This window comes from Leuciscus leuciscus (genome assembly GCF_965113295.1).
Source record: "Leuciscus leuciscus genome assembly, chromosome: 11".
NCBI lineage: Eukaryota > Metazoa > Chordata > Actinopteri > Cypriniformes > Leuciscidae > Leuciscus > Leuciscus leuciscus.
The window spans coordinates 28,736,548-28,760,730 of NC_138735.1; the positions used below are offsets into that span (position 1 = coordinate 28,736,548).

A 24,183-nucleotide genomic window follows, 5' to 3' on the forward strand; every position below is an offset into this window, starting at 1 on the left:
CATATAGTTGAATGAATTATCTGTTAACTGAATTCTTGCAGTACATGCTTAACTTTTACCAGCGATTCACAGGTAAACCCTCCCCAGCTTTCTACTGTTCTCAGATATAATCAATAAGTTTCCTTTATCAATAATAATGTAGTAGCCTATTGTATTTTTAAATTGATCTAGAATGTATCTGGGGTGGACTATTCCATTCCTGCTTGATCTAGAAAGTTAATTGGCCACATTTAGTTAGTCAAGTGTAATCTTCAGCATCTTTAGACTTCAGGTTAAACACTGTGTGACGCCATTAATTGTAATTAGCACCTGTGTGTTTTCTCCGGGACTGGACTTTTTCACCCCTGAGAAGATACATTGCACAGTGCATGCATCTTCATCTTGAGATCTGTGTGTAGAAATGTTTTAACCGTGTTTGTCTCAAATTCTTTTCTTCTTTTTTTTGTTCTTTTTTTTTTTGTCAGTAACTTTTTTTTTTGTGTGGTTTCTGTAAAAGCATTTCAACATCTTACGTTTTCTGTGATTGTTTTTATTTATTTTATTTTATTTTAAAAGCATTGCATAATTAATTCTTGTTTCTAACAAAATCATTATATTTCTGTTTTTGTCCACAGTGTTAAGTTTCTAGCATTTGGCAATTCTTTTAAGGAGACACAGTTAGTCGCTGAATCCTGAAAACTTTGCAGATGGGACCGCACCATCCATACGGGACGTGTGAGGAATGTCGGAGTGGCAAGAGGGTGTGACTGGAAACAAAAAAACAACAACAAAGGAAACTGGAAATTTCCGATGCCGAATCTTCACACGGTAACCAAAGCAACCTCACCGAAATTCCGGATCACTCCTCTTTCTACAGACTGACTGACATTACAGCAACAAAACCGAACATTGCACTGACACCTGAAAGAGAAAAAAGACTCTTGAAGGAACGAACGGAAAAAAAACATTCCAATGTTTTAAGATCAAAACACCAGGCGTTTTGACTGCCACACTCACCTGGGCCCTGAGTTTCTGTATATTAGTCTATATGTAAGAATGAAGGACCAAGTTAGAATAATTATGTAGCATTTCTGCTAAGACCCTGTAGCATTTCTTGGCTGGGAGAACTCTCCGACAGACTTTTTACAGACTGATATTCATCGACCGTTTGCACAGAATGACTAAAAATGACTTAGTCATGCACATTTTTTTCCTTTTCCCCCCACTCAGCATATTAGCAGCAAAGTGTGTTGTCCGTGTATTGCCGTGTGGTAGTTCCCACTCCCCGTCCGAGAAAAGTCCGAGTCTTACAGTAGCTTTTCTTTGTGAATGAATCTAGAGCACTGAAAAGTGAAACGCAGCACTCTGCTTTGGTAACAGATGTACGTTGCTATTCCCAAACAGTCTTCCAGGTTTTTTCCCGTACGTTCGGGGGAGGCAACATCGAAAACACAGTCCCGACAGACCAAAGCCCAACTGTGACCAAATAATGTACGAAAGCTAAAACAGCACAAAATGACTTTAGATGTTCCCTGTCAGATCTGAACTTTTCGTCCCTTTAAATATGAACGGATTGGCTGTTCTGCCAGGGGTGCTGTCTCTAATTCCCAAAAAACCCTCAAATTGAGGACTTTTCCCATGGGAATCCTCTCTGATTATAGAGGTTTATTATGTGATTTATTTTGTGATTTAGTATAGCTAATGCTGCCATAGATTATATACATGCACATGTGAGTGCTTGGACCAATAACTAGCGTTTCGTCTTCATGGAAAGAGGGTATAAAGGTCAGGGAAATGCAGAGACATTCTTAAAATCTCCCTTTCTAAAAAAAAAAAATCGTCTATGTACGACTTGTCTAAAATTGCCTTCAGAGTTTCCCTCCATCTCTGTCTCGTATTCTCTCCTATTGGCTTGACTGCATGTTCCTTCTTAACTAATCAGAGGGAGCGCAGGAGGTCACGCCAAACGAATCAAGAATAAATGTACAAAAAAAAAAAAAGAACAAATTTATATTTTGATAAGTAACATCTCCATGGTTCACGAGGCATGCGAGGCCACCGATGTCCGAATGCGACTGTAAAAATTAAATGCCGTCCACCCTACGAACAACCGCAGCGACTTACACAAAAAAGAATAGAGAAAAAAAGGACGAAAGAAAAGAATATTAACGCGCTCTTTTGGAGGGAGATATGCTTCATCAAAGAGATTGTTTCCTCGTAGACTGAACTGTGAGAAAAATGGATGTCAAAATATATGATAAAAGAAAAACTCTCTCTTTGGAGAGAGAAAAATAAAAAATAAAAATGCATTTTTGTAACTTTGTTTACCAGCATGAGACTTTGCATGACTGTATTTTCTGCTAGCCCTTGAAGTTGAAGTGGGGAGGGCTAAAAAAAAAAAAAATAATTAAAAAAGATATTAATAATAAAGATGTTAATAAAAATAAAAAACATGATATGCAATGGATATTTAAGAAAATAATATATTTAAAAGAGCTATATTTTGTTTTGAAATAGAAAGAAAATGTGAATAAATTCTGACTGCGAGTTACACACTGAACTGTTTTATTAGTTTTAGATTTAAAAAAAAAAAAAAAATCTCAATGCCACCAAAATCTGTTCTGCTACATACTGCCCCATGTGACATTCCCGTTCGGTTTCATTTCTTCCATCGAAATGCCGCCTGGACTGTACATTTTGGTTGCGTATCTCTCTTTTTTTGTGGGGTCGTCTATCTATCTTAAGTGTTTGGCTAATGTTTGTCTGCGTACAACATTAGTTTTCTCTGTAGCCATGATAACAACTGTGCTGATGCTAGAATCCTCTGTAAGCGGGATACGGCGTCTTTTCCCACATGCATCGGGGCTGATAGCGTTTCATTCTCAGTTTGAGTTCACCTGCTCTCATTGGCAATAATATGAATGATAATCCGACGGAGATGTAGCAAAGGCAAAGTGGAGGCTCGTATCAGTCTCAGCGTCTTCCTTACAAACGGATGCAGTGTGGGAAACTGTGTTTTTGTAGAGGCGTTGTGTCTCTAATCTCAGGTGAAAAACGTGAATGCTCAGTTCCGCACCAGACCTCTGCCTGCCCGTGCAGCCATTTTTCATTTTCATCTCGTCTGATTGTATTAAAGATCATTGAAAGTCATTTTGTTGATGTATTTCCTGTTAAAACAGGAAGTTAGGACACAGGGCTCATCCCTTTATATACATAGCCATTTGTCTTTAGCCTTTAGCTTAGCAAAACAACAGCTGACAGCTTGTACAATGGACCAAATCAATAAAAACACTTTTCAAACAAATAAATTCTTCAGAGAACAATTTTAAATGTCATTCTGTAATATTAGCTACTAATTTAGCCAATAATATTAGCCAATTCTAATTTGGTGTTTTAAAATGTTAAACCTTTAGCATTTAGCTTTAGGCTAATGCAAAACATCACAGTTGAGTTGTTAAATAGGCTACAGAATTAAAGTAGCTAACTCTAATCATGCTAATTTGGTGTGTTAACTTAAAATGCTAAGTTTTACCCAACTTGTTTATCTAAAAGTTTTTTTTATGTCTCAGGACATGAGGCAAAAGCTAAATCTTTAGCATTGCTAAGGCAAAACATTTAAGTTGAGATGAACGTGCTTAGGCCTGTTTGGTATTTTGTAATAAACTCCATTACAAATTCTAATCATGCTTTATGTGGTGTCCTAAAATGCTGTGTTACCAAACAGAAGTTTTTCTTTTTATATCTCAGGACACCAGGCTAAAGCTAAAACCTTTAGCATTTAGCTTTAGCCTAATGCAAAAGCATCACAGTTGAGTTTTTGCTTCAAATCTGGGCCTCAGTCAGTAGCATCTTTAGCATTGTAGCACAGCAGCTAATCTGTTAGCATTTAACACAAGGGCATTTACAAACTAATAAGTTATATGTTCATATTATTCAAGATTGCACAAAAAGTGAGTGTCACACTTGAGCCACATGTGAAGTCGAGGTATATAGACTACTGACATATAACAGATGTGCTAATCAATACGCTACATATGATGACAGGGCAGATTGAAGATAAAAGATGGATGCTGGAAGCCCTTGACAAAGATGCTTGATGGGCCAAGTCTGTAATTGTAGATGAAAAGCCTCTGCTAATTAGCAAGTCGACAGAAATGACTGAAAGACAGAATGAAATGAATATAAGAGACTGCGAAGGTTTCGAGCAGGCAGCGGTCCGGTGTCTGGTGCGAGGGACGGTTCGTGATATTTTTGGGTGTGTTGATATCAGCGGCTTCTGATATATGGAATGCAGATGATGGAAGTGGACATACGACCTTCAGGAGAAAGACAATATGACACAGCTTATATTTTCGAAACTTTACCAAGCGAAAACGAGATGTCTCCGGCCTGGGTCACTGGGTCCTTTCCCAGCCCAGAAAGAAACCTTATAGCCCAAATAGGTCTTTGTTTTTTCAAAGTTGTGCATATTTATAGTTTTATAAATGCTTTTGTTTATAATTATCAATTTATTGAATAATTTATATTTTATACAGAGTTTTTGTTCGGAGTTCATCTCTTTGTTCCATTTCAAAGATTGTTCATATTTTTTATGACCACTTTGTTGTTCACATATATATAGATATATATATATATATAAAAGAGCCTGTGTTTGGTTTTATTTTAGAAGGCGTTAAGACCACTTTGGTCCAGGGGTCACAAAAGTAACGCAGAATAAATAATTTAAAGCATGCTTCCAGCGAGAACACAACGACACATATCCACATCAGTTTGATTTTGTTTTATTCCCAAACATGTTCGTTTTTTTTTCTTTTCAGGACAAGTCAAGCTTGTCTCTCCATCTTTCACTCACATTGAAGCACACTGCCCTCTTAAAATGATTTGGAATGATAGATCTGTCTGCATCCGATTCTTCTCGTTCGATTTACTGTGCCTGCTCTTGTATCCAATGTCAAGTTTGATCACCTGTTTCTTGTGTATTAAGTTTGATTTGATGTACTTGAATTACAGATATGCAATCACCACCTCTCTGACCACTGCCAATCATCCCGATCAATCAACATGATCAGTAATCAATATGATTAAAGTGATAAACAACCTTGATGTGTTTTTATGCGTTTTTTCTTCTTATGAGACTTCATTAGTAGTATGCACACTAACACTTGCATCCGTACTGAAAGATTAGACAATATTTTCCCCCCTTTTTTAACAAGATGAAACTGGTGTTGGTAAATAAGCCTTAAAAAAAGTTTATATTTTTATTCAGCAAGGACACATTAGATTGATCAAAAATGACAAGTCCTCAGATTTTTTTTTTTCTATTCATCAAAGAAACCTTATAATTTAATCATTTCTGAAGGATCATGTGACACTGAAGACTGGAGTAATGATGATGAAAATTCAGCTTTGATCACAGGAATAAATTACATTTTAAAAACTATTCAAATTGAACATATTTCACAATATTGCTGTTTTTACTGTATTTTTAATCAAATAAATGCAGCCTTGATGAACTTCTTTCAAAACATTAAGAATTTTGAACATTTAGTAAAATATGGCTTAATAGTATATGTCCTGAATATAAAAATCATGTTTTATTAAACAATGTTTCTTTTACTTCAAGTCCAGGGATAAAGGGTTGGGTAATTTCTCGAGGAATTAATTTACTACAATGTTGACAATTGTTTTTCCACATATTTTTGCATTGCAGAACTGGCTTGTGATGTTTATTATGATGCACTGTGAAACACAAAACAATGCACTTAAAAATCTGTTCAGATGCTTTATTTTGTTAAATTAACAGAATTGAAAACATTCTTGAAGTGCTGTATGAAACTGTCCCCATGTGAGCAAAAATAATAAAAATACAAAGTCAGAGAGCCAGACATAAAAAGCATTAGAAAGTTACCATGTAGCTTGATGAAGCAGAAACACAACAGTGCTCATGTTCATTAATGATTAGGAGGAATAATGGCAAACATGCAAAACACGAAAAAATAAATATGCATAAACAATCTTTCATTGTGCCATTTCAACTATAAATCACTGGATTCACAGCAATAAGCAAAACTGAATCAATGTAACATTTTCTTTTCTGCACAATTAAATCCCACTATATTTATTACCCCCAAACCGTCAACTTCTTAAAATTTGTTAAAAACAAAAATAAAAGATGCACATCCGAAGTGCCATTAACATTTATTGTGTTTGTTTGGGAATATAGATCTGTTTATGGTCACATTTTGGTGTTAGATTCAACAACAGCAAAAAATCCTTCAACGAACACACACCCGTCTACTCATGTCTGTCCCGCTGTCAGTACTCCAGACCCCTCAGGGTGGCGATGGTGGACGTCAGTCTGCGCGGGACGGGTTTGGCCGTCTGCCGGTATTCCTCCGGTTTGGCACGAAGAAGAGTGACGATATTCTGGAGGGTTCTAGAGGTCTGCAACCCTAGCGCATCCATCACGTTACTCAGGTACTCTGTCATGACAATTAAAAACACACATACACAAGTGTTTTTACTGACACGCTCTAAATTATAACAAATGATTTATTATGAAAAGAAAATCAGGCAAATATCTAAGGAAACTTGAGTGTGTCAAAGGCCTATTTTTAATTATAAATATTAAAAATATTAATGTATATATAAATATATATATTTACTAGAATTATATATACTAATTCTATAACTACTCAATTATATATATATATATATATGTGTGTGTGTGTATAGAGAGAGATATTTATAATCATTGTGAATAGTTCAGAATTAAAGTAAATAATTCTTATATATATATATATACACAGTACAGGCCAAAAGTTTAGACACATTACTATTTTTAATGTTTTTGAAAGAAGTTTCTTCTGCTCATCAAGCCTGCATTTATTTGATCAAAAATACAGAAAAAAAAAAAAAAAAAAGTATTATTGTGATATATTATTACAATTTAAAATAATTGGTTTTCAATTTATTATACTTTAAATTATAATTTATTTCTGTGATGCAAAGCTGAATTTTCAGGATCATTACTCCAGTCTATCACATGATCCTTTAGAAATCATTCTAATATGATGATTAATTATTTTTTTAGGATACTTTGATGAATAAAAAGAAAAAATTAAAAAATTAAAAAAAAGAAGCAAATGTTTTAAAAATAGAAATCTTTTGTAACAACAATATTCACTACTGGTCAGTAATTTGGGGTCAGTCATTTTTCTTTTTTTGAAATAAATCAATACTTTTATTCAGCAAGGATGTGTTAAATTGATAAAAAGTGATAGTAAAGAAGATTTATATTATTAGAAAATATTTTTTTATTTTGAATAAATGCAGTTCTTTTTAACCTTTTATTCATCAAATATATTAGTCAGCAGAACTGTGTCCAACACTCATAATAAATCAGAATATTAGAATGATTTCTAAAGGATCATGTGATAGACTGGAGTAATGATCCTGAAAATTCAGCTTTGCATCACAGAAATAAATGATAATTTAAAGTATAATAAATTGAAAACCAATTATTTTAAATTGTAATAATATATCACAATATTACTTTTTTTTTCTGTATTTTTGATCAAATAAATGCAGGCTTGATGAGCAGAAGAAACTTCTTTCAAAAACATTAAAAATAGTAATGTGTCCAAACTTTTGGCCTGATATATATATGTGTGTGTGTATATATATATATATATATATATATATATATATATATATATATATTGCCATTAAAATTAAAGTTATTGCCATTAAAAAAAACATTTTCATTGGAATATTAACAAAAATTAAATATTTAAATCAACATTTATAATCAACAAGTGAATGAAAAAATGTAAATAAAAATGGTGGAAACTTAAAAGAAATCATGACTCAAAATACACACTTTACTTTAATAACTGTTTGTAAATGTGAACTGCAAATCTTGATGTTAATAATGAATAATAAAAACATTGCCACCAGCCGTGTAGTGTCATTGTGTGCAAGCGTTACATATTAATTATTGTGGGTGATAATGATGCCATGAAGTGATGTCGTAATACACGTAATGATGATGTCACCTATGTCAGTTGCCAGCTGTTTGGTTGCGTGTAAGCTCAGCTCAGGAAGCTGTAGGATGACATCACAATAGGTCTGCATGGTCGCCCTGGCGATAGAACCCAGCCAATAATCCGCCGTGTTCTCCAGCTCAGGGACGTCGTCGCCTATAGAGATACACAGCATGTATTAGTGTAGGAAAGGGCTGATTCATCCGCTGGGATGTGTGCTTGTGTGTTTACCCTGCTCTGGAGGGTACGGCAGTTTGCCGGTGTGTAAGGCAAGTTCCAGCGCTGGATCCTCTTGAGTCACGAATGGCTCCAGATGCAGAGGCAAAGACATGATATACTGGCCAATCTATAGACAAAACACAAAAGTGTGTAATAACACCCACTGAGCTTCCTCTAGTCCTGTGAACACCAGTGGCTTGTGTTTGTCCTTGTACCTGTAGGAGCGTCTTGTGATTTGTCATCATGTTTGACATCATAAGGACATTGACTTAATATTGTCTTACATTAGTGATGTACTCCTGCGGTGACAAACTGAAGGCCGGCAGATCATCAGTTAGCGTTCCACCCAAACTAGCAGAACCGCAAGCCTTAAAACATCAAAAGCACATCTAATCAAACACGATCTTTTCAATCCGTCACAGTGAGCAAAAACACGCCGTGCAAACGCACCTGTGGTTTGTTGAGAAGGAAAAGCTGCTGTTTGATTTGCAGGAACACCGAGTCAAACGCGAGCTGATTGGCCTGCTGGTTCAGACGCGTCAGGGCAGCGCGAGTCTCGGCCAATAAGCTTGAGTTTCCTGTTCCTTTCTCCTGCACAAAACACATATGCGTAAGACTTGACCTCTACACTTGATGCTGTACATTCGAAGCACACACATATATGAAGTGCACCTTGAGGGAGTGCAGCGTCTCCAGTAGAGTGTTATACTCCGCAGTGTTGTTCTGCTGGAGATAGTTGTATTCCTGCCATGGGTTCTTCTGGCTCCGCCTCTCAGACACACCCTCTTGTAAGCCACTCAGACTTCTGGGGTTAAACCCCTCCCACAGGAAACGCCCCGCCCTCCCCAGGATCCTGCCAATCACAATGCACAACTATGATACTTGACAGACAATCATTTCTAATCCATTATTGTAGCGTAACAGGCATAGTAAAGGTAGAATTCAACCCTCAGGGACCCTTCATTTGTATAATGCAGTTAATAAATAAATAACTTTACTAAAGTAAATAACTTTCACTAAATATGGGTTAATAGTAGACACTCTGAAATTTATGCTAAAGTCACACAAAATTCGCCAGCCAACAGACACAATACTTAACACTTTGGGAACAAAGTATGAATACATGTATGAAATTTGACATCGAATATTGTTTACATTTTATTTCTATATTCCATGATATGTAAGCCACTTAGACGTTGGAACGAGTCTTACATATCATGGAATTTAGAACATACATAGAGGTATTACAATTACTACATTATATGAAATATACTCTGATATGAATATTAAAGTATTTAAATGGTCAAACAGCAACATTTCTTAACTTTTCATGACTGTATCATTATTGGTTGAAATATACTTTTCAAAAACATTCAAAACTTTCACTTATTGATCACAAAATAATGAAATTTTGCAATCCAAAATTCCCAGCATTGCAATTTTGCTGCGTTTTTCCAAATTATACACAGATGCAAATTTTGCCTGACTGAAATGTTTTTGTTTTTTTACGACTAATGGTTTCCTAAAGACGTTTATTATGCGTGAGAAAAATAATAAATCATGAATATTAATGCTTGGGTCTCTGAAGGTTAAAGGTATAGCGGAGGATCTTTCCAAATTTTAGATAAGACCCACCCTCTCCACTTTTTGAAAAGTTTGATTGATTCACCAGAATGATTGACAATTAGGAGGACCAATAGTATAGGTTACCCACCAGGAAGTAAAACATCCTCCGCTATACCTTTAAGTCAATAGAATTTAACTAATGGATAAAATAGATTTCTTACTTATTTGAAAGCTGCTGTTCAAATGCTCCACATTGTCTCAGTAGCTCTCCACAGGTTGCAATGATCCTAGAAGATACAGGAACACATTGAAAGACATTTATAAAACTTTATATACATTGATAAACTAATGAAAAAAGAAGCCCCGCCCACCTGACGGAGTTCTGGAAAGCCGTCCAATCCTCAGTGAACACCTCAGAGGAGGGCGTGTCCTCTAACTTATACTTCTTCCGGATTGATTGAAGCGTGACAGAGAAGTCGGACACGTACCTGATAAATAAACGAGAGAATAAGCTGGAGAGCGCGGCTGACCTGTGGGCTGTGTGTTTGTCTCTGCGTTTAAGTGTAGTAAATGCTTGCATGATTCATACTTGCTGAAGAGCGCTCGAAGGGCTTTGATGAGCCCACACACACCGAGACCATCCGTTAACTTCACACAGCGATCGACGGCAGCAGCCGCCAAACCAAACACCTTCTGAACCGAGTGTGTGAGCTCTAACACACAGTCCAGAACCTCACCACGCTCCTAACACACACAAACAATCAATAAAACACATGGTGAATGCTGTGGGTGTGGGGGAAAAAAACAAGAATTTTAATAGTTATACAACAAAACTCATTTGACTACACATTCTTAGTGTTAAGTTAGTAAATTCAGTAACTGCTCAGATTCAGTTAGCAATTTGTTAGATTGATTCAATCTGAGAATGAGTTTGTGAGTGCGATTCACTAAAAAAAGAATCATTTGTATGCAAATTAGACTCCATACAGCCAATGCAATAATATAAACTATGCTTATTTATGGTCTTTGTATTTTTTCCTCAGTATCTCATTTAGATCAGACCATAAACTCACAACTCGAAAAGTAATTTCAGAAAATAAAAACAAAAACATAATTTGTACTTGTACTGGTTCAAGATCAAACATGAAACGGTGTGTTTGCTCACCAGTGGAACAGCGCTGAGTTGGATCAGTAAGTTTGTCTCCTCTAGTTCTCCAAACTGCATCTGATAAGTCGCATAAGGTGAATACACACATGATACCAGCTCTGCCACCTTCAGGAGGTTACACTCGCCTGAAACACACACATAAAGGCAGGAAAATGATGAGGAAAAAGCAGATACAATGACCTCTTTAAAACTGAATATCAAAAAAAAAAAAAAAAATTTAATTATTATTTCAATCTGCATTCATTTTGCATTTGCATTTGAATTATACTTTTTTTCAGGAAAACTTTAATGCAATTTTTTAATTAAATAAATGACCATTTGCTAAAATTCTCATCAATATACTGAATTTTTTTTTTTTTTATCTCATTACTGTAAATGATGTACTTTTACAAATGTTCTTCACAACTTAAACTGTGTGACATATAAATGTATATAATATACACAAATCTTTTTTAATTAGATTTTCACAGACACAGACCGAGCTGTGGTTGCATTGCTGCCTCCAGGCTTCGACTGAAGTTAGCCGCCGTCTGATGAAGATCCAACAGCACATCCAGACGACAGTCGCCAGAGCAACGCTTCAATGCCACAGCAATGCAGTCTGGGATAGATGGCACCATCGCCCCCAGCGTCTGGATCATCAGCACTGTGAGCACTTCACAGGGGTTTTTAAAGACCTACACACACACATACACATGCTTGAGTGTGTGTGACAGTGAAAGCCATTAACATTCCACTGCAGTGAGGCTGAGTGAGTGTGTGTGTGTGTGTGTATACCTGGCTGCTCCACTGTAGCTGCGAGTGCCACGTGGACAGAAGTGTGTCGTAAAACTCAGAGAGCTGCTGCTTCAGAGAGGCGTCTGACTGACAGATGCTTTCCCACACGGTCAACAGTTGTGCCTTCAAACACACACACACACATTTATGTGTTAAGCTCAGGTTGATTCCACAGCCAAACTGAAATCAGTGACAAAATACTATACCTTGTGGCATTTGTAGTAGTAAGTCAGTAACTGAGGCATTCTATCCATCTCAGTGAAAACTCTCACAAAAAGCTTTGCTTGATCTGAAACACAACATACAAATAAAGATTAACTTGCTAAAGCATATTATAAAACAGATCATTCTGGTTCTAGTATCTGATTGCATGCTACAAAGTTGTCCACACACACTACTGTTGACACGATTGGGTTTGGTAAGATTTCTTAATGCTTTTAAAAGAAGTCTCTTCTGCTCACCAAGGCAGCATTTATTTGATTGAAAACAAGTAAAAAAAAAACAGTAATATTGTAAAATATTCTATTTTAATATATTTTAAACTGTAATTTATTCCTGTGATCAAAGCTGAATTTTCAGCATCATTACTCCAGTCTTCAGTGTCACATGATCCTTCAGAAATCATTCTGATATGCTGATTTGATGCTCAAGAAACATTCATTATTATTATTCATGTTGAAAACAGTTGTGTAATTTTTTTAATTTTTTATTCTTTGATGAATAGAAAGTTCAAAAGAACAGCATTTATTTAAAATAGAATATTTTCTAACATTATAAATGTCTTTACTGTAACTTTTGATCAGTTTAACTCATCCTTGATGAATAAAAGTATTGATTTATTTTATTTATTTCCCAAAAAAATACAATTAAAATTCTTACTGACCCCAAACTTTTGACCGGTAGTGTTTAATGTTACAAAAGCTTTAGATTTCAGATAAATGCTGTTCCTTTGAACTTTCTATTCATCATCGCATCATGAAATAAAAATGTAAACAACTGTTGTCAACATTGAAAATTCAGCTTTGATCACAGGAATAAATTACAGTTTAAAATATATTAAAATAGAAAAGAGTCATTTTAAATTGTCATAATATTTTACTATTAATTTTATTGTTTTTATCAAATAAATGCGGCCTTGGTGAGCAGAAGAGACTCCTTTTAAAAACATTTAAAAAATCTTACTGACCCCAAACTTTTGAACGGTAATGTATTGTCAAATGTAATTTATTCCTGAATTTTCAGCATCATTACTCCAGTCTTCAGTGTCACATGATCCTTCACAAATCATTCTAATATGATGATTTGCTGCTCAAGAAACATTTCTGATTATTATCAATGTTGAAAACAGTTGTGCTGCTTCATATTTTTTTCAGTATTCTTTGATAAATAGAAAAGAACAAAAGATCAGCATTTATTTAGTATAGAAATATTTGTATCATTAAACTTTTATTTACTGTCAATTTTAATTGCTGAATAAAAGTATTCATTAAAAAACCCAAAGCTTTGAATGGTGACATAATTAAAAATGTAGGTCCTTTCATCCAAAAGCATCAACCCGCTGAAGGCGACTACGGCCCTGTTTACACCTGGTGTTAAGATCACAAGTGGACGACACTAAACACAGGTGTAAACGAGGTCTAAAACGTTTTGCTCTTGTCCACTTTCAAAAACACATTCGACCGGATTGCTTTTGTAGTGTAAACGCTCATGTGGTCGAATGCGTTCGAACTGGCATAAAAGACCCCTACTCTCCGCCTACTGACCTAATGCGTGACGTTATGGGAAGCGCACTAGCCAGACGGGATTTAAACTTTGTCAGATGGGACCTAAGTTTGGTTTGAAGATTGAAAAACAATGCTCTCTGTGTGTTTTTACGTCGTGTTCATGTGTAAATTGCGTGAGCGTATTTCATCCATTAGATCGAAAGAACTGAAAAAAACACATTTATCCACCCATAGACCCTCCCCTTGAAGAAATCAGCACAGAAGTGGTTAAAAGTGGACAAAATATACGGATTAAAACAGGTGTGAACTGGAAAGCGTCTCCCTCGTCTACTTGTGATCCGATCGACTAAAGCGCATCGTAATCCCGGGTGTAAACAGGGTCTCTGAGACCTGTGTGTGTCACCTGTAGCCAGCGAGTTGAAGGTGGAGACGATCTGTGTGCTGGTGAGAGCTTCCAGACGGTTCTTCAGAGCCTCCAGCTGAACACACTTCTCACTGTAGTCTGGAGTGTCCACCAACATCGTCAAGCTTCCCTGCATGGCGGTCAGTTTACCGCTGATCACGGCCACGTCCTGCAACAAACACACACGAACACTTCAGAACGACATCCACACGCAGGTGAAACCAGACGTGCAACACCTCACCTGTGTTTTAAAGGTCTCCTCGATGTCAGCGCTGAGAGTGCTCCACTTATCCGCTTCCTGAAGCGCTTCTGCTGCCAACTGCATTCGAGACTTCACCTGATCAATCTCCACCAACACCTGCCGGACATCAACACTCAATACTAAATACTAGACACCACCCAGCAAAAGTTTGGAATATTTATGATATTTATTATGAAGTTTTTGAAAGAAGTCTCTTATGCTCACCAACACTGCATAATAATATTTCCCAATATTACTGTTTTTACTGTATTTTTAATCAAATAAATGCAGCCTTGATGAGAAAAATCAACTTTTGATCGGTTGTGTAAATCCATATAAAGTGAACATTTGCAATAGAGCATTCTGACCTATTAATTGCTCTGTCTCCTATACACAACTATCATTTTTATACTACTTACTTATATAATAATTTTCCTGATATTTTTTTCTTTGGACTTGCTTGCAAAACACTTTGAACTAACTATTTTATAATAAATATCTTTAAATCGGTTTATTAATGTGAATACTAGTTTATTACTATTTAATGGTTGTTATTAACTATCAAGCTGTATCCCTGTATTTATGCACAGAGTATAGAGTGATTTGGATGAGTGTATTATGGTTACCTGCATAGACTGCACTGTGTCCTGTTCAAATTTCTTGATGTCCTCTTTAACCAGAATCATTTGGTCCTTCAGGAATGACGCCTCTTGTTTCAGAGCTTCAATATCCCTCAGTACACGCGGCATATTCTGCAGAGCCTGATTACTGCTCTCTGCACACACACACACACACACACACACACACACACACACACACACAGAGAGAGAGAGAGAGAGAGAGAGAGGCAGTCAGAGACATTTATAACATTTTATTGTTTTGGGTTTTTGTAAGAAATTAATACTTTTATTCAGCAGTGAGTGACATTAAAATGATCAAAAGTGACAGTAAAGACATTTATAATGTACCAAAAGTTGTTTCAAATGACTGCTTTCTATTCATCAAAGAATCCTTTGACGGTCTTGTATCAAAAATATGAAACAGCACAAAATCATCATATTCATATTCACCAGATCATGTGACACTGAATGCTAAAAAATGCAGCTTTGATCACAGGAATAAATTACATTTTAAAATAAGTTCAAATAGAAAACAGTTATTTCAGATCGTAATAATATTTCACAATATTACAGTTTTATTGTATTTCTGAGTAAAGAAGCAGAAGAGACTTCTTTCAAAAAAATGACATTGAAAGTGAGCTTTAAGTGTTGAAATCGTGCACACACACCTTCTATCGAGTTATTGACCTCTTGAATGAAGAGCTGCAGCTTCATGACCAGCGTGGAGGCGTGCGCGTCAGTTTTACCAGGCGCGTCTTTCTGAGCCACTTTAAAAGCTCCATTCACCCAGTCCTTCACATCGAAATCATCTGCCAGGAACTTGGAGAAGTCCATTCTGACCCCTTCAGTGACCCTACAGAGCCGAATTCACCATCTTAAAGAGTCAAAACCACATGCAGAAAGGGAGCGGATATAAACAGACATGTTGTAAATGTTACGCGGTGTGTATTTTGATGTTTACTCAACTGATCACTCAGCACACCTTCACCAGTCTATTCCATAATTCTTGCCCACACCAGCCTTAGACACGAACATAAAATAAACAGCCCATGAGAAAGATATAACCATGACCACGAGATACAGTTCAAGCAGTGCGATCGCTTCCTCCAGCGTTAATTTTTTTAGAATAAAACTGATATGCAGTTTCTGAGTTTAATGTTTTCAGTGTTTGTACACTGCTTCCTGGTTGCGCTCTTCCTAATAATATCCGGCGGGGGGGAAATGCGATGAAGAAGCGTTCCGCTTTCGAAACGTTTAACGGACAAAACCTAGTTTTACAAAACCTAGTGAAATGGAAAAACTGTGTATAGACGAAAACTATTAATGTAGACGACTGCTATTATTGTTAATGTATATAAACATGTGCATTACACTGAAGTAATTAAAATAACTTTCATTTGAGTGACGTGGCTGTGTTGCACCGAATGTTGTTCGGGTGGGTCACATGTAAATAAAAAAAATAAAAAATAAAATAAAATAAAATAAAATAAAATAAAATAAAATAAAATAAAATAAAATAAAATAAAATAAAATACTGAAAGGGAAAAATTTACATTCTTGTATTTTAAATTGTGTTTAAAAAAAAAAAAAAAAAAAAAGCCCATTTAAACACAAAAAGCTTTACGTTTTATGTATAAATGTAGCCTAAAGATTTTTTGTCCTTTTATTTTTAGTCCTAAACCTTTTATTCCTGCTGTAATTTACTCACGGATGACGTACATTGATTTTAGACTATCTATCTATCAGCTCATTGCTGCCTCCTGCTGCCTCAATATTAATTTACACCATTATTTGAGGTCAAATGCTGCAATTTCATCTCTTCAAATGACACTGAAGAATATGAACGTGTTTTTAAAAAAAAATCTCCATTTCAAGTGCTCACTGTTCACTCACTCACATTTTTCTATTCTTGTTTTTCTTAAAGACAGACATGTTGAAGAAACACAAGCCGATCATCCACATAGCCTATTAAAGGGACAGTTCACCAAAAAAAATTAAGTTCGGTCATAATTTACTCACCCTCAAATTGTTCTAAAACTGCATACATTTTTTCTTATTTTGTTGAACATCAAGGAAGATATTTTGATGAATGTGGGTAGCCAAACAGTTACATAGGCCTATAGAAAGTCAATGGGGACCACTGGGACCAGCAACTGTTCGATTACCCACATTCTTCAAAATATCTTATTTTGTGTTCAGCACAATTATCATTATTAAATTAATACAGTTTCGGAACAACTTGAGGGTGAGTAAACGATGACAGAGCTATCAATCAGAGTTTTTTAACATAGCATAAACCAATCTTCTGTTTTTGTGACATGTTTTTATTTTTTGCTTTGCATTTAAAGTTGGAAGGTCAAACTCAGTAGTGTGATATAACCTGAAGCACCCCGTTGTGCTCCACATTTTCAAAATGAACAAATATATAAAGTAAGTGAATTAAAAGAGACAGTTTTTTTACTCTGACAGCTTTAGTTTTTTTACTCATTTCAGCATGTTTTGTTACTTCCTGTCCTTATCTTCCCCAAAGTTCCTGTAGCTCAACACTTCCAGAACCTCATCAGATAAGAATCAACCATTTTCTGTTCAAGAGATAGTTAACGCTGACGATATCAGTTTGGGTCAGTTGAACCCAGAATCACACGCATGGCATTTGAAGAATAAATACTGAGCAGAGAATATTGTGTGATAATACATTCATGCTCTTATTAACAGAGAACATGTTGGAGAGTTACTTACCCTTCCAGCAACATAGTGTCGGCCCAGATGTGTACCAGATGTGGGCTGGATCTGGGCTAACAATATGTTGCTGCAAGGGTATAGAAATCTCTTTAAAATTCAATAAATGCAATGCAACTTTCAAAATGAAGTGACTTGTTTGACTAATGCAGATCTGTCATGTTGATAATGTGTTGGAATATTGTTGTATGATGCATTAGAAATCTTCAATTATAGAGTATGAATACTGCAGACCAAGTTTGAACCATCTGAATCCTGAATAGACCAGGTTTTTGCTGGTATTTTGATGTCTCAGCAGCTGATTTTTAGATATGAAAAAAAACCACAAACACGAGCACATGTCTGGCACATAATGTCTAGCATCATATCAAGTGATATCAAGTTTACCAAAGTGTTGGAACGCTGGCACAGCGCTAACTAAATACTGGCACCATCCGTTTGCCATGTGTTTACTTGCTTTTGCAAAGACATCTGTTACTTTGTAGGGCACGCTTGAAAGTAGGACGCCTGTGTAGCGCGTATCATAAGGCAGAATTAGGTGTTGCCATCCAAAGATGCTATTTAGGACGATCAGATTGAACTCACCTCAGGGCCTGAGAAAGATTGATCTGATATCATCAATGCAAAACTACTGTTAATCGGAAAGGTGCATGACTCATTATGGAGAAAACAACTCTTATTTTTGGTTGATCTTCTGAAAGAATGTCTGGTCAAAAGGCACAAACCTTACAAACAAAACTAGCCATCAAAGAAGCTCCTCTAAAGCCGCGTGAATATATATAGGCCTCGGTTTGATTCTCATCAACGTAGGCGTATAGGGTTAAGAAGTGTGTAGTTTCAAATTTAACCTCAACTTTGACTCATCACAACAATCATAACAATATAAACCATATGCCTATTCTCACGTCTAAAACTGAACTATGGACTCGCAACAATTCTTTTAAAAGCTCTCTTGCTGCACTATTTATCTTGGTGGTTTTACCATTACGTGTCAAGTGAAGTCACCTTTATTTATATAGCGCTTTTTACAATACAGTTTGTATCAAAGCAGCTTCACAGTGATAACATGGAAATAATGCAACAACATGTAAAGTTAAGTTAAATTTATTTTTAGTTTCAAAGCATCTTTTCAGAAAATCATGCTGTTAATGTTTATACTCTTAAACGGTTGATCAACGTTATTTTTTATAAGTAATGCATTTAACAATATTGCATTACTCCCTAAAAAGTAACTAATTGTGCTAGTTACTTTTTATGAAATGTTTTATGTTACTTTTGCATTACTTTTTGGGCTTGCTTTGATTGTTTAAAAAAAAAAAAGTTTGGGCAAATGTAAAAGCACTTTCCCATCAAAATTGAATTTTGCCAATTGGTAAGGTTGAATTGGATCATTGAAGGTCAGCAACAAAGACATTGGTTAATAAAGTGAGATTAAATACACAAAGTATAGGCTATTAGTATTATTTGACATTTAATTATTGCAATTATTGCGTAATATTCTGAGTTCACATTTTACCGTTTTTATTCATTTTAGGGAATGTTTCTGTTTTTGTGCAGTTGAAATGAGTAAATGCACGCTCACATTTAGTCTATAACCATTATGTTTACACACGACGCCGCCTTCGCGATTGGAAAAGTAATCTGATTACATGATTACACAATACTTGTAATGCCTCAGCCCCAACACTGCTCTTAAATATAAAGGTTTAGGGAGTTTCCACAGCGATGCAAAGAACCTTTCAGTCCACAGTTCTAACCATTTTTTCCTTGGTGTGAAGAGCATTTTAATATCTAAAAGCTTTTTCCACTATAAAGAACCTTTAGTGCAATGGAATGGTTCCATAGATGTTACAGATTCTTCATTAAACCATCGATGCCAATAAAGAACCAGTTGCGGATTAGTTCATATTTTGAGACGGTATATGCAATCAAACTGTTGAATCAACCTATGTGAGAACTGTACATGTATGCGGATAAACATATTCATATTCATATAAATTATTTACCCACTTCCTCCCAGATCACATATGAATGGTTTTCAAGGCTGTAATGACAGTGTAAAAGAAGGACAGATAGATGTGTGCCAGCCAGTGCTTTAAAAACAAAAAAGGAACTGATGAGGTTGGGTCAGCTAGGCTAGGTCAGTCAGATCAGTTGCGACGACAATGTTGAAATCCAGTGGTGAGGATTCTGAGACATCAGACAATGAAAACTTTGATGTTGTCTGTGCGGAGCCATTTGGCAACTCAAAGCCAAAGGAAGTGAGGGTAAAAATGCAATCTCTGGGGTCACCAAACCTGCAATCCAGGGCTTAAAACACTGATTTTGACCATTGTTACTCTGATTGGGAATATTCAAACATAGACATTTTTTGTTGTTAGATCTACGTTCTTTACACAGGTACACTGCAGTCGAGGGTTCATTGAGCATAAATACTGTTACGGACGTTTGTTCTTGTAAGTAGACTCTTTACAGACATACGTCAAACAGTAAGTGGATCTTAGCTGTGGTTAGTCAGGAATGAAGCATATTGTTCTTTTGGATTGTTTCAATAAATCTGTTTTTGAGGCATATTGTATTGGATGGCCGCTGTTTTTGCTTATTTTGCCTAATTGTTACAACTTAACCCCGGTAGCATGCATTTGACATCAATTCATAAGTGTTGTGATATTCTTACTGAGGTTTGAATTGGTGCCTTTTGTAGTGAACAAATGTGGGTACTTTGTATAAAAGTTTGAGCAGTCTAGCTTAATAATTCAGTGAGTTACACAGATACTGAAACAAAAAGTGTTACAACCATACTCCCAATATATCCAACTTTATTTAAAGAGCTGGGCGATAATATTAGCTATATTATCACCCAGCTCTTTATATAGCGGTGGATAGGCTATGTTTTTAGGCTTTCAAAGCAGTTTAAAGCACCAAACAGAAGTGTGATAATATTGGTTAGGAAACGTCTGAAACTTGTCAGAGCTTGCTGATCTGAATGCTCAAGTGTGAAAAGGTTTGAGATGATAAGAGATCAGATGACTGATAGACTTGATCATCAAAAGGATGAGAGAGAGAGAGAGAGAGAGAGAGAGAGAGAGATAGAGAGATAGAGAGGGGGGAGGGAGGGAGAGAGAGAGAGAGAGGGAGAGAGAGAGAGAGAGAGGGGAGGGGAGAGAGAGAGAGGGGGGGGGAGAGAGAAAGAGAGAGAGAGAGACTTTAGATCTTCTTTAATTATTCAATATAAACATAAGTGACCTATATTTTTAAGGTAAAAACCGTTAAAATATTCATACATTTATATTTTCCACATAACAATTAATAATAAATAAATAAAAATAAAAATAATAATAATAATAATAAAGAAAAAAAATAATAAAAAAATAACAATAATAATCACTCCTGAACACTCAAATTAAATACAAGATCTCCATGAACATCAGCTTCACATAAAAAACCATCAACTCCCCACACATGAAAAAAAGAATTGACATCATTAATAAGTCTGAAATACGCATATTCCATCATTAATCTCTTCTTTATAAAACCTCTCATCATCAAAACAATGTCCACACTTTCCCTCCCTTCTACTTTATTTCTTCTGGTACACCAAATTGCCAACTTTGCTGCTCCAAACAAGAAGTTCAATAACACCACTTTGGATTTATATTTTGTTGAATAATTAGGACCAAAAATAAACAATTCTTGATTAAACCTGCCCATAAGCTGCATACTCCAGCTTTCCATTAAACTCAAAATTTGATCCAAACGTGGACACTCAATAAAAAGATGAAAAACAGTTTCAGATACCCCACAAAAAGGACAACCCTCATCATCTGAAACATTAAGGAGTGCTTTGTGCCTGTTCGTAGCTAAAATCCCATGCACAATTCTCCACTGAAGATCCCCCACCCTCTTTTCAATGGGTCTTTTGTACAGGGACCGCCAGCTACCTTTCGGGGAAGAGCCTGATTCAAACACCATTGTCCATTTAGTGTCTCTCACATCCTTAAGATGTTGGAAGTTGATGGTTTTTACACAAGCTCTGTAAAGTGTTTGTCTGCTCAAAATACCAAAAATATTCAGTTCTGGTTTATCCATAGAGAGCAATTTTCCGTCATCTTCCTGCCAGTCCCCTTTTTTTATAGAAACATGCAGTTCAGGAAAATGGGCATTTTCTGTAGCATCACAGTTCTTCCCCACAGGATAAACTTTCATAAAATCCTTTATAGGAACAGGGAGGGCCTCCTCAAGATCATCCAGCATCCTCTTGATAAAACGCTCAGACCTGAAGCCCACCTTCTGTGTCAGTTCCTCTACCGATATCCAGCTCAGTCCCCTTCGTAGGTGGCATATTTTAGAGACTCCTGCTTTCAACATTGCCGACCTCACAGAGACAGAACTCAACACCTCAACAGAGATAAGTGGATTAAAAAACAAAGGCTCTTCGTATACCCACTGATTGGATCCTTCCCATACTCTTGAAAATGATAGAGTCTGCCAGGCTTGCAATACACTCTGGTAGAAGACAGTCAATCCTTCCATTACTAGTCCATCAAAAGACATGACAAACAGTTGTTTATCCAACCCCATTCTTCTGTTTTTCCTCAACAACGCACATGCTACGTCCATCCACTGCTGATGCTGATGATATAAGAGACGCTGTGCCACTTGCAATCGGAATACAGCAATCCTCGAACAAATGTCGATTAGTCCTTGTCCTCCCTCATTAACGGGAAGGTATAGGACAGCAGCTTTTAGCCAGTGTTGTCCTGACCAAAAAAATTTAACAAGAGTCTTTTGAATGTCTTCTATTATATTTCTTGGAGGATCCAAAACCATCAACTTCTGCCAAAGGGTGGACGCTATAAGATTATTGGCTATCAGGACTCTTCCCCTGTAGGATAACTGGGGTAGCAACCATTTCCATTTAGACAACTTTACAAGCACTCCATCTACTAACCCCTCCCAATTCTTCATCTTACATTCATCTTTACCAAGATATACTCCTAAAAATTTAAAACCGGACTTCCCCCACTTGACATTTTCTGGTAATTCTGGTAAAGAGCTTTCTTCAGAACCACACCATAAGGCTTCTGTTTTTTGCCAATTAAGTTTGGCTGATGATGCCCCTTCATAAATCTTTAAAGCTTCCTTTATAACTTGAACATCATGTGTATTCCTAACCATAACAGTTACATCGTCTGCATAAGCAGAAAGTTTAATAGCTACAGCTTCTGGCTTATTACTTACCAGAATACCCGTCAATTTATTTCTTAACAAACAAAGTAGAGGCTCTATTGCCAAGGTGTATAACTGACCTGACATAGGGCACCCTTGCCTTATCCCTCTTTTCATTTGGATTGGTACACTTAAACCACCTCCTATTTTAACCATGCTTACAGCATCAGTATATAAAATTCTTATCCATGCTAAAAAATGTTCTCCAAACCCATAACACTTAAGAACCTTGAACAGATAGTGATGGTCTACACGATCAAAAGCTTTCTCCTGATCTAGAGAAAGCAGACCAAAATCAACATTATATATCCCAGCATAATCCATAATGTCTCTCATTAAAAACAAATTATCATAAATAGACCTTTTTGGTATACAGTATGTTTGGTCTTTCTGTACTAACACATCAAGAACACCTTTAAGTCTGTTAGCCAAACACTTAGATAAAATTTTATAATCGGAACATAAAACAGCTACTGGTCTCCAGTTCTTAAGTAGACAAAGATCTCCCTTCTTTGGGATCAAAGAGAGCACTGCTCGTTGGCAGCTTTTTGGTAGAACCTCAGCTTTATAACTTTCTTGTAAAACTGTAAAAAAGTCTCTTCCGATTATTCCCCAAAAAGTTTTATAAAATTCTGCTGGTAAACCATCGATTCCTGGTGCACGACCAGATGAAAGTTGATTCACTGCTTTTGTAACTTCCTCAAATGTCAGATCAGAGTCCAAGTTCTTTACATTTTCTTCATCCAGCACAGGCAAATTATTAAAAAGTTCATCCACGACTTCACTTCCTGTGCACTCTTTACCATATAAGTCCACATAAAAATCAACAGCAAGTCTCCGCATTTCCAAAGGATCAGAAGTAACATTCCCATCAGGTGTGCGTAATGCATGCATATAATTAGTATGACAACACTTCTTATTCAAATTAAAAAAGAATTTCGTGGGAGCATCCATATCATGCAATGAAACAAAATGTGATCTCACAAGAGCTCTATTTACCTTTTCATTTAACATATTACTTAACTCCTGTCTCTTTTGACTAAGATCATCTTGTACATTAACATCATTTTGATCAATTAACATATTTTGAATTTTTAGAATATCTTTCTCTAATTTGGCCATTTCTTGTTTAATTTGACATGCAGTATGTGCCATAAATTGTTGACAGAAAAGCTTAATCTGCGTTTTACCTATTTCCCACCACTGAAGCAGATTTTCATAATCATTTTTATCTTCAACCCAACAATTCCAAAACATTTTAAAATTCTCATAAAAATTAACATCCTGAATTAATTTGATATCAAAACGCCAATAAAAGAATTGTGGTTTTGTTTCTGATAAAACAACATTCACTGTAATGAGCTGATGATCAGAGATAATACAAGGTGTGATAGATGCACCAATCACCCGATTACTTTGATTTTTATATAAATAAAATCGATCCAAACGAGCCGCACTAACTCTACCTACTGC

At 36.0% G+C, this 24,183-nt stretch overlaps 2 protein-coding genes across 4 annotated transcripts in view; one reads left to right on the top strand and one right to left on the bottom strand.

The window, feature by feature from the left end:
- The window catches only part of kcnc3b (potassium voltage-gated channel, Shaw-related subfamily, member 3b), a 65,501-nt gene extending 59,891 nt beyond the window's left edge, over positions 1-5,610 (top strand). The window contains exon 5 of the mRNA XM_082184120.1: positions 615-5,610. Coding sequence (XP_082040246.1) covers positions 615-628 — 14 coding nt within the window. The 3' untranslated portion in view covers positions 629-5,610. The remainder of the gene's footprint in view (positions 1-614) is intronic.
- A 138-nt stretch (positions 5,611-5,748) lies between these two features.
- cog7 (component of oligomeric golgi complex 7) lies at positions 5,749-15,948 on the bottom strand. 3 transcript variants are annotated; one of them, XM_082184098.1, is made up of 18 exons: positions 15,725-15,948; positions 15,411-15,616; positions 14,749-14,897; positions 14,123-14,239; positions 13,882-14,050; positions 11,961-12,043; positions 11,755-11,877; positions 11,456-11,654; positions 10,975-11,102; positions 10,399-10,553; positions 10,181-10,297; positions 10,031-10,096; positions 8,916-9,096; positions 8,694-8,834; positions 8,528-8,611; positions 8,256-8,370; positions 8,037-8,180; positions 5,749-6,461 (listed from the first exon to the last, which is right to left on the bottom strand). In XM_082184098.1, exons 2-18 carry the CDS (start codon positions 15,574-15,576, stop codon positions 6,295-6,297), a joined length of 2,304 nt encoding a protein of 767 aa, XP_082040224.1. In that variant the 5' UTR covers positions 15,577-15,616; positions 15,725-15,948; the 3' UTR covers positions 5,749-6,294. The 3 variants fall into 3 exon arrangements, with proteins under 3 accessions (XP_082040224.1, XP_082040223.1, XP_082040222.1); XM_082184097.1 differs by having other exon boundaries at positions 15,411-15,595; positions 15,709-15,948; XM_082184096.1 differs by having other exon boundaries at positions 15,709-15,948.
- Between the last annotated feature and the right edge of the window lie 8,235 nt (positions 15,949-24,183).

What these genes read in the sequence shown, in the direction of transcription:
- cog7 (XM_082184098.1), bottom strand. Translation starts at nt 15,576, where the DNA reads ATGGACTTCTCCAAGTTCCTGGCAGATGATTTCGATGTGAAGGACTGG. An exon ending in AGGAGACCTTTAAAACACAG is followed by an intron (nt 14,051 to 14,122) that starts GTGAGGTGTTGC and finishes TGTTTGTTGCAG; the next exon opens with GACGTGGCCGTGATCAGCGG. An exon ending in TCCTTCTCAACAAACCACAG is followed by an intron (nt 8,612 to 8,693) that starts GTGCGTTTGCAC and finishes TGATGTTTTAAG; the next exon opens with GCTTGCGGTTCTGCTAGTTT.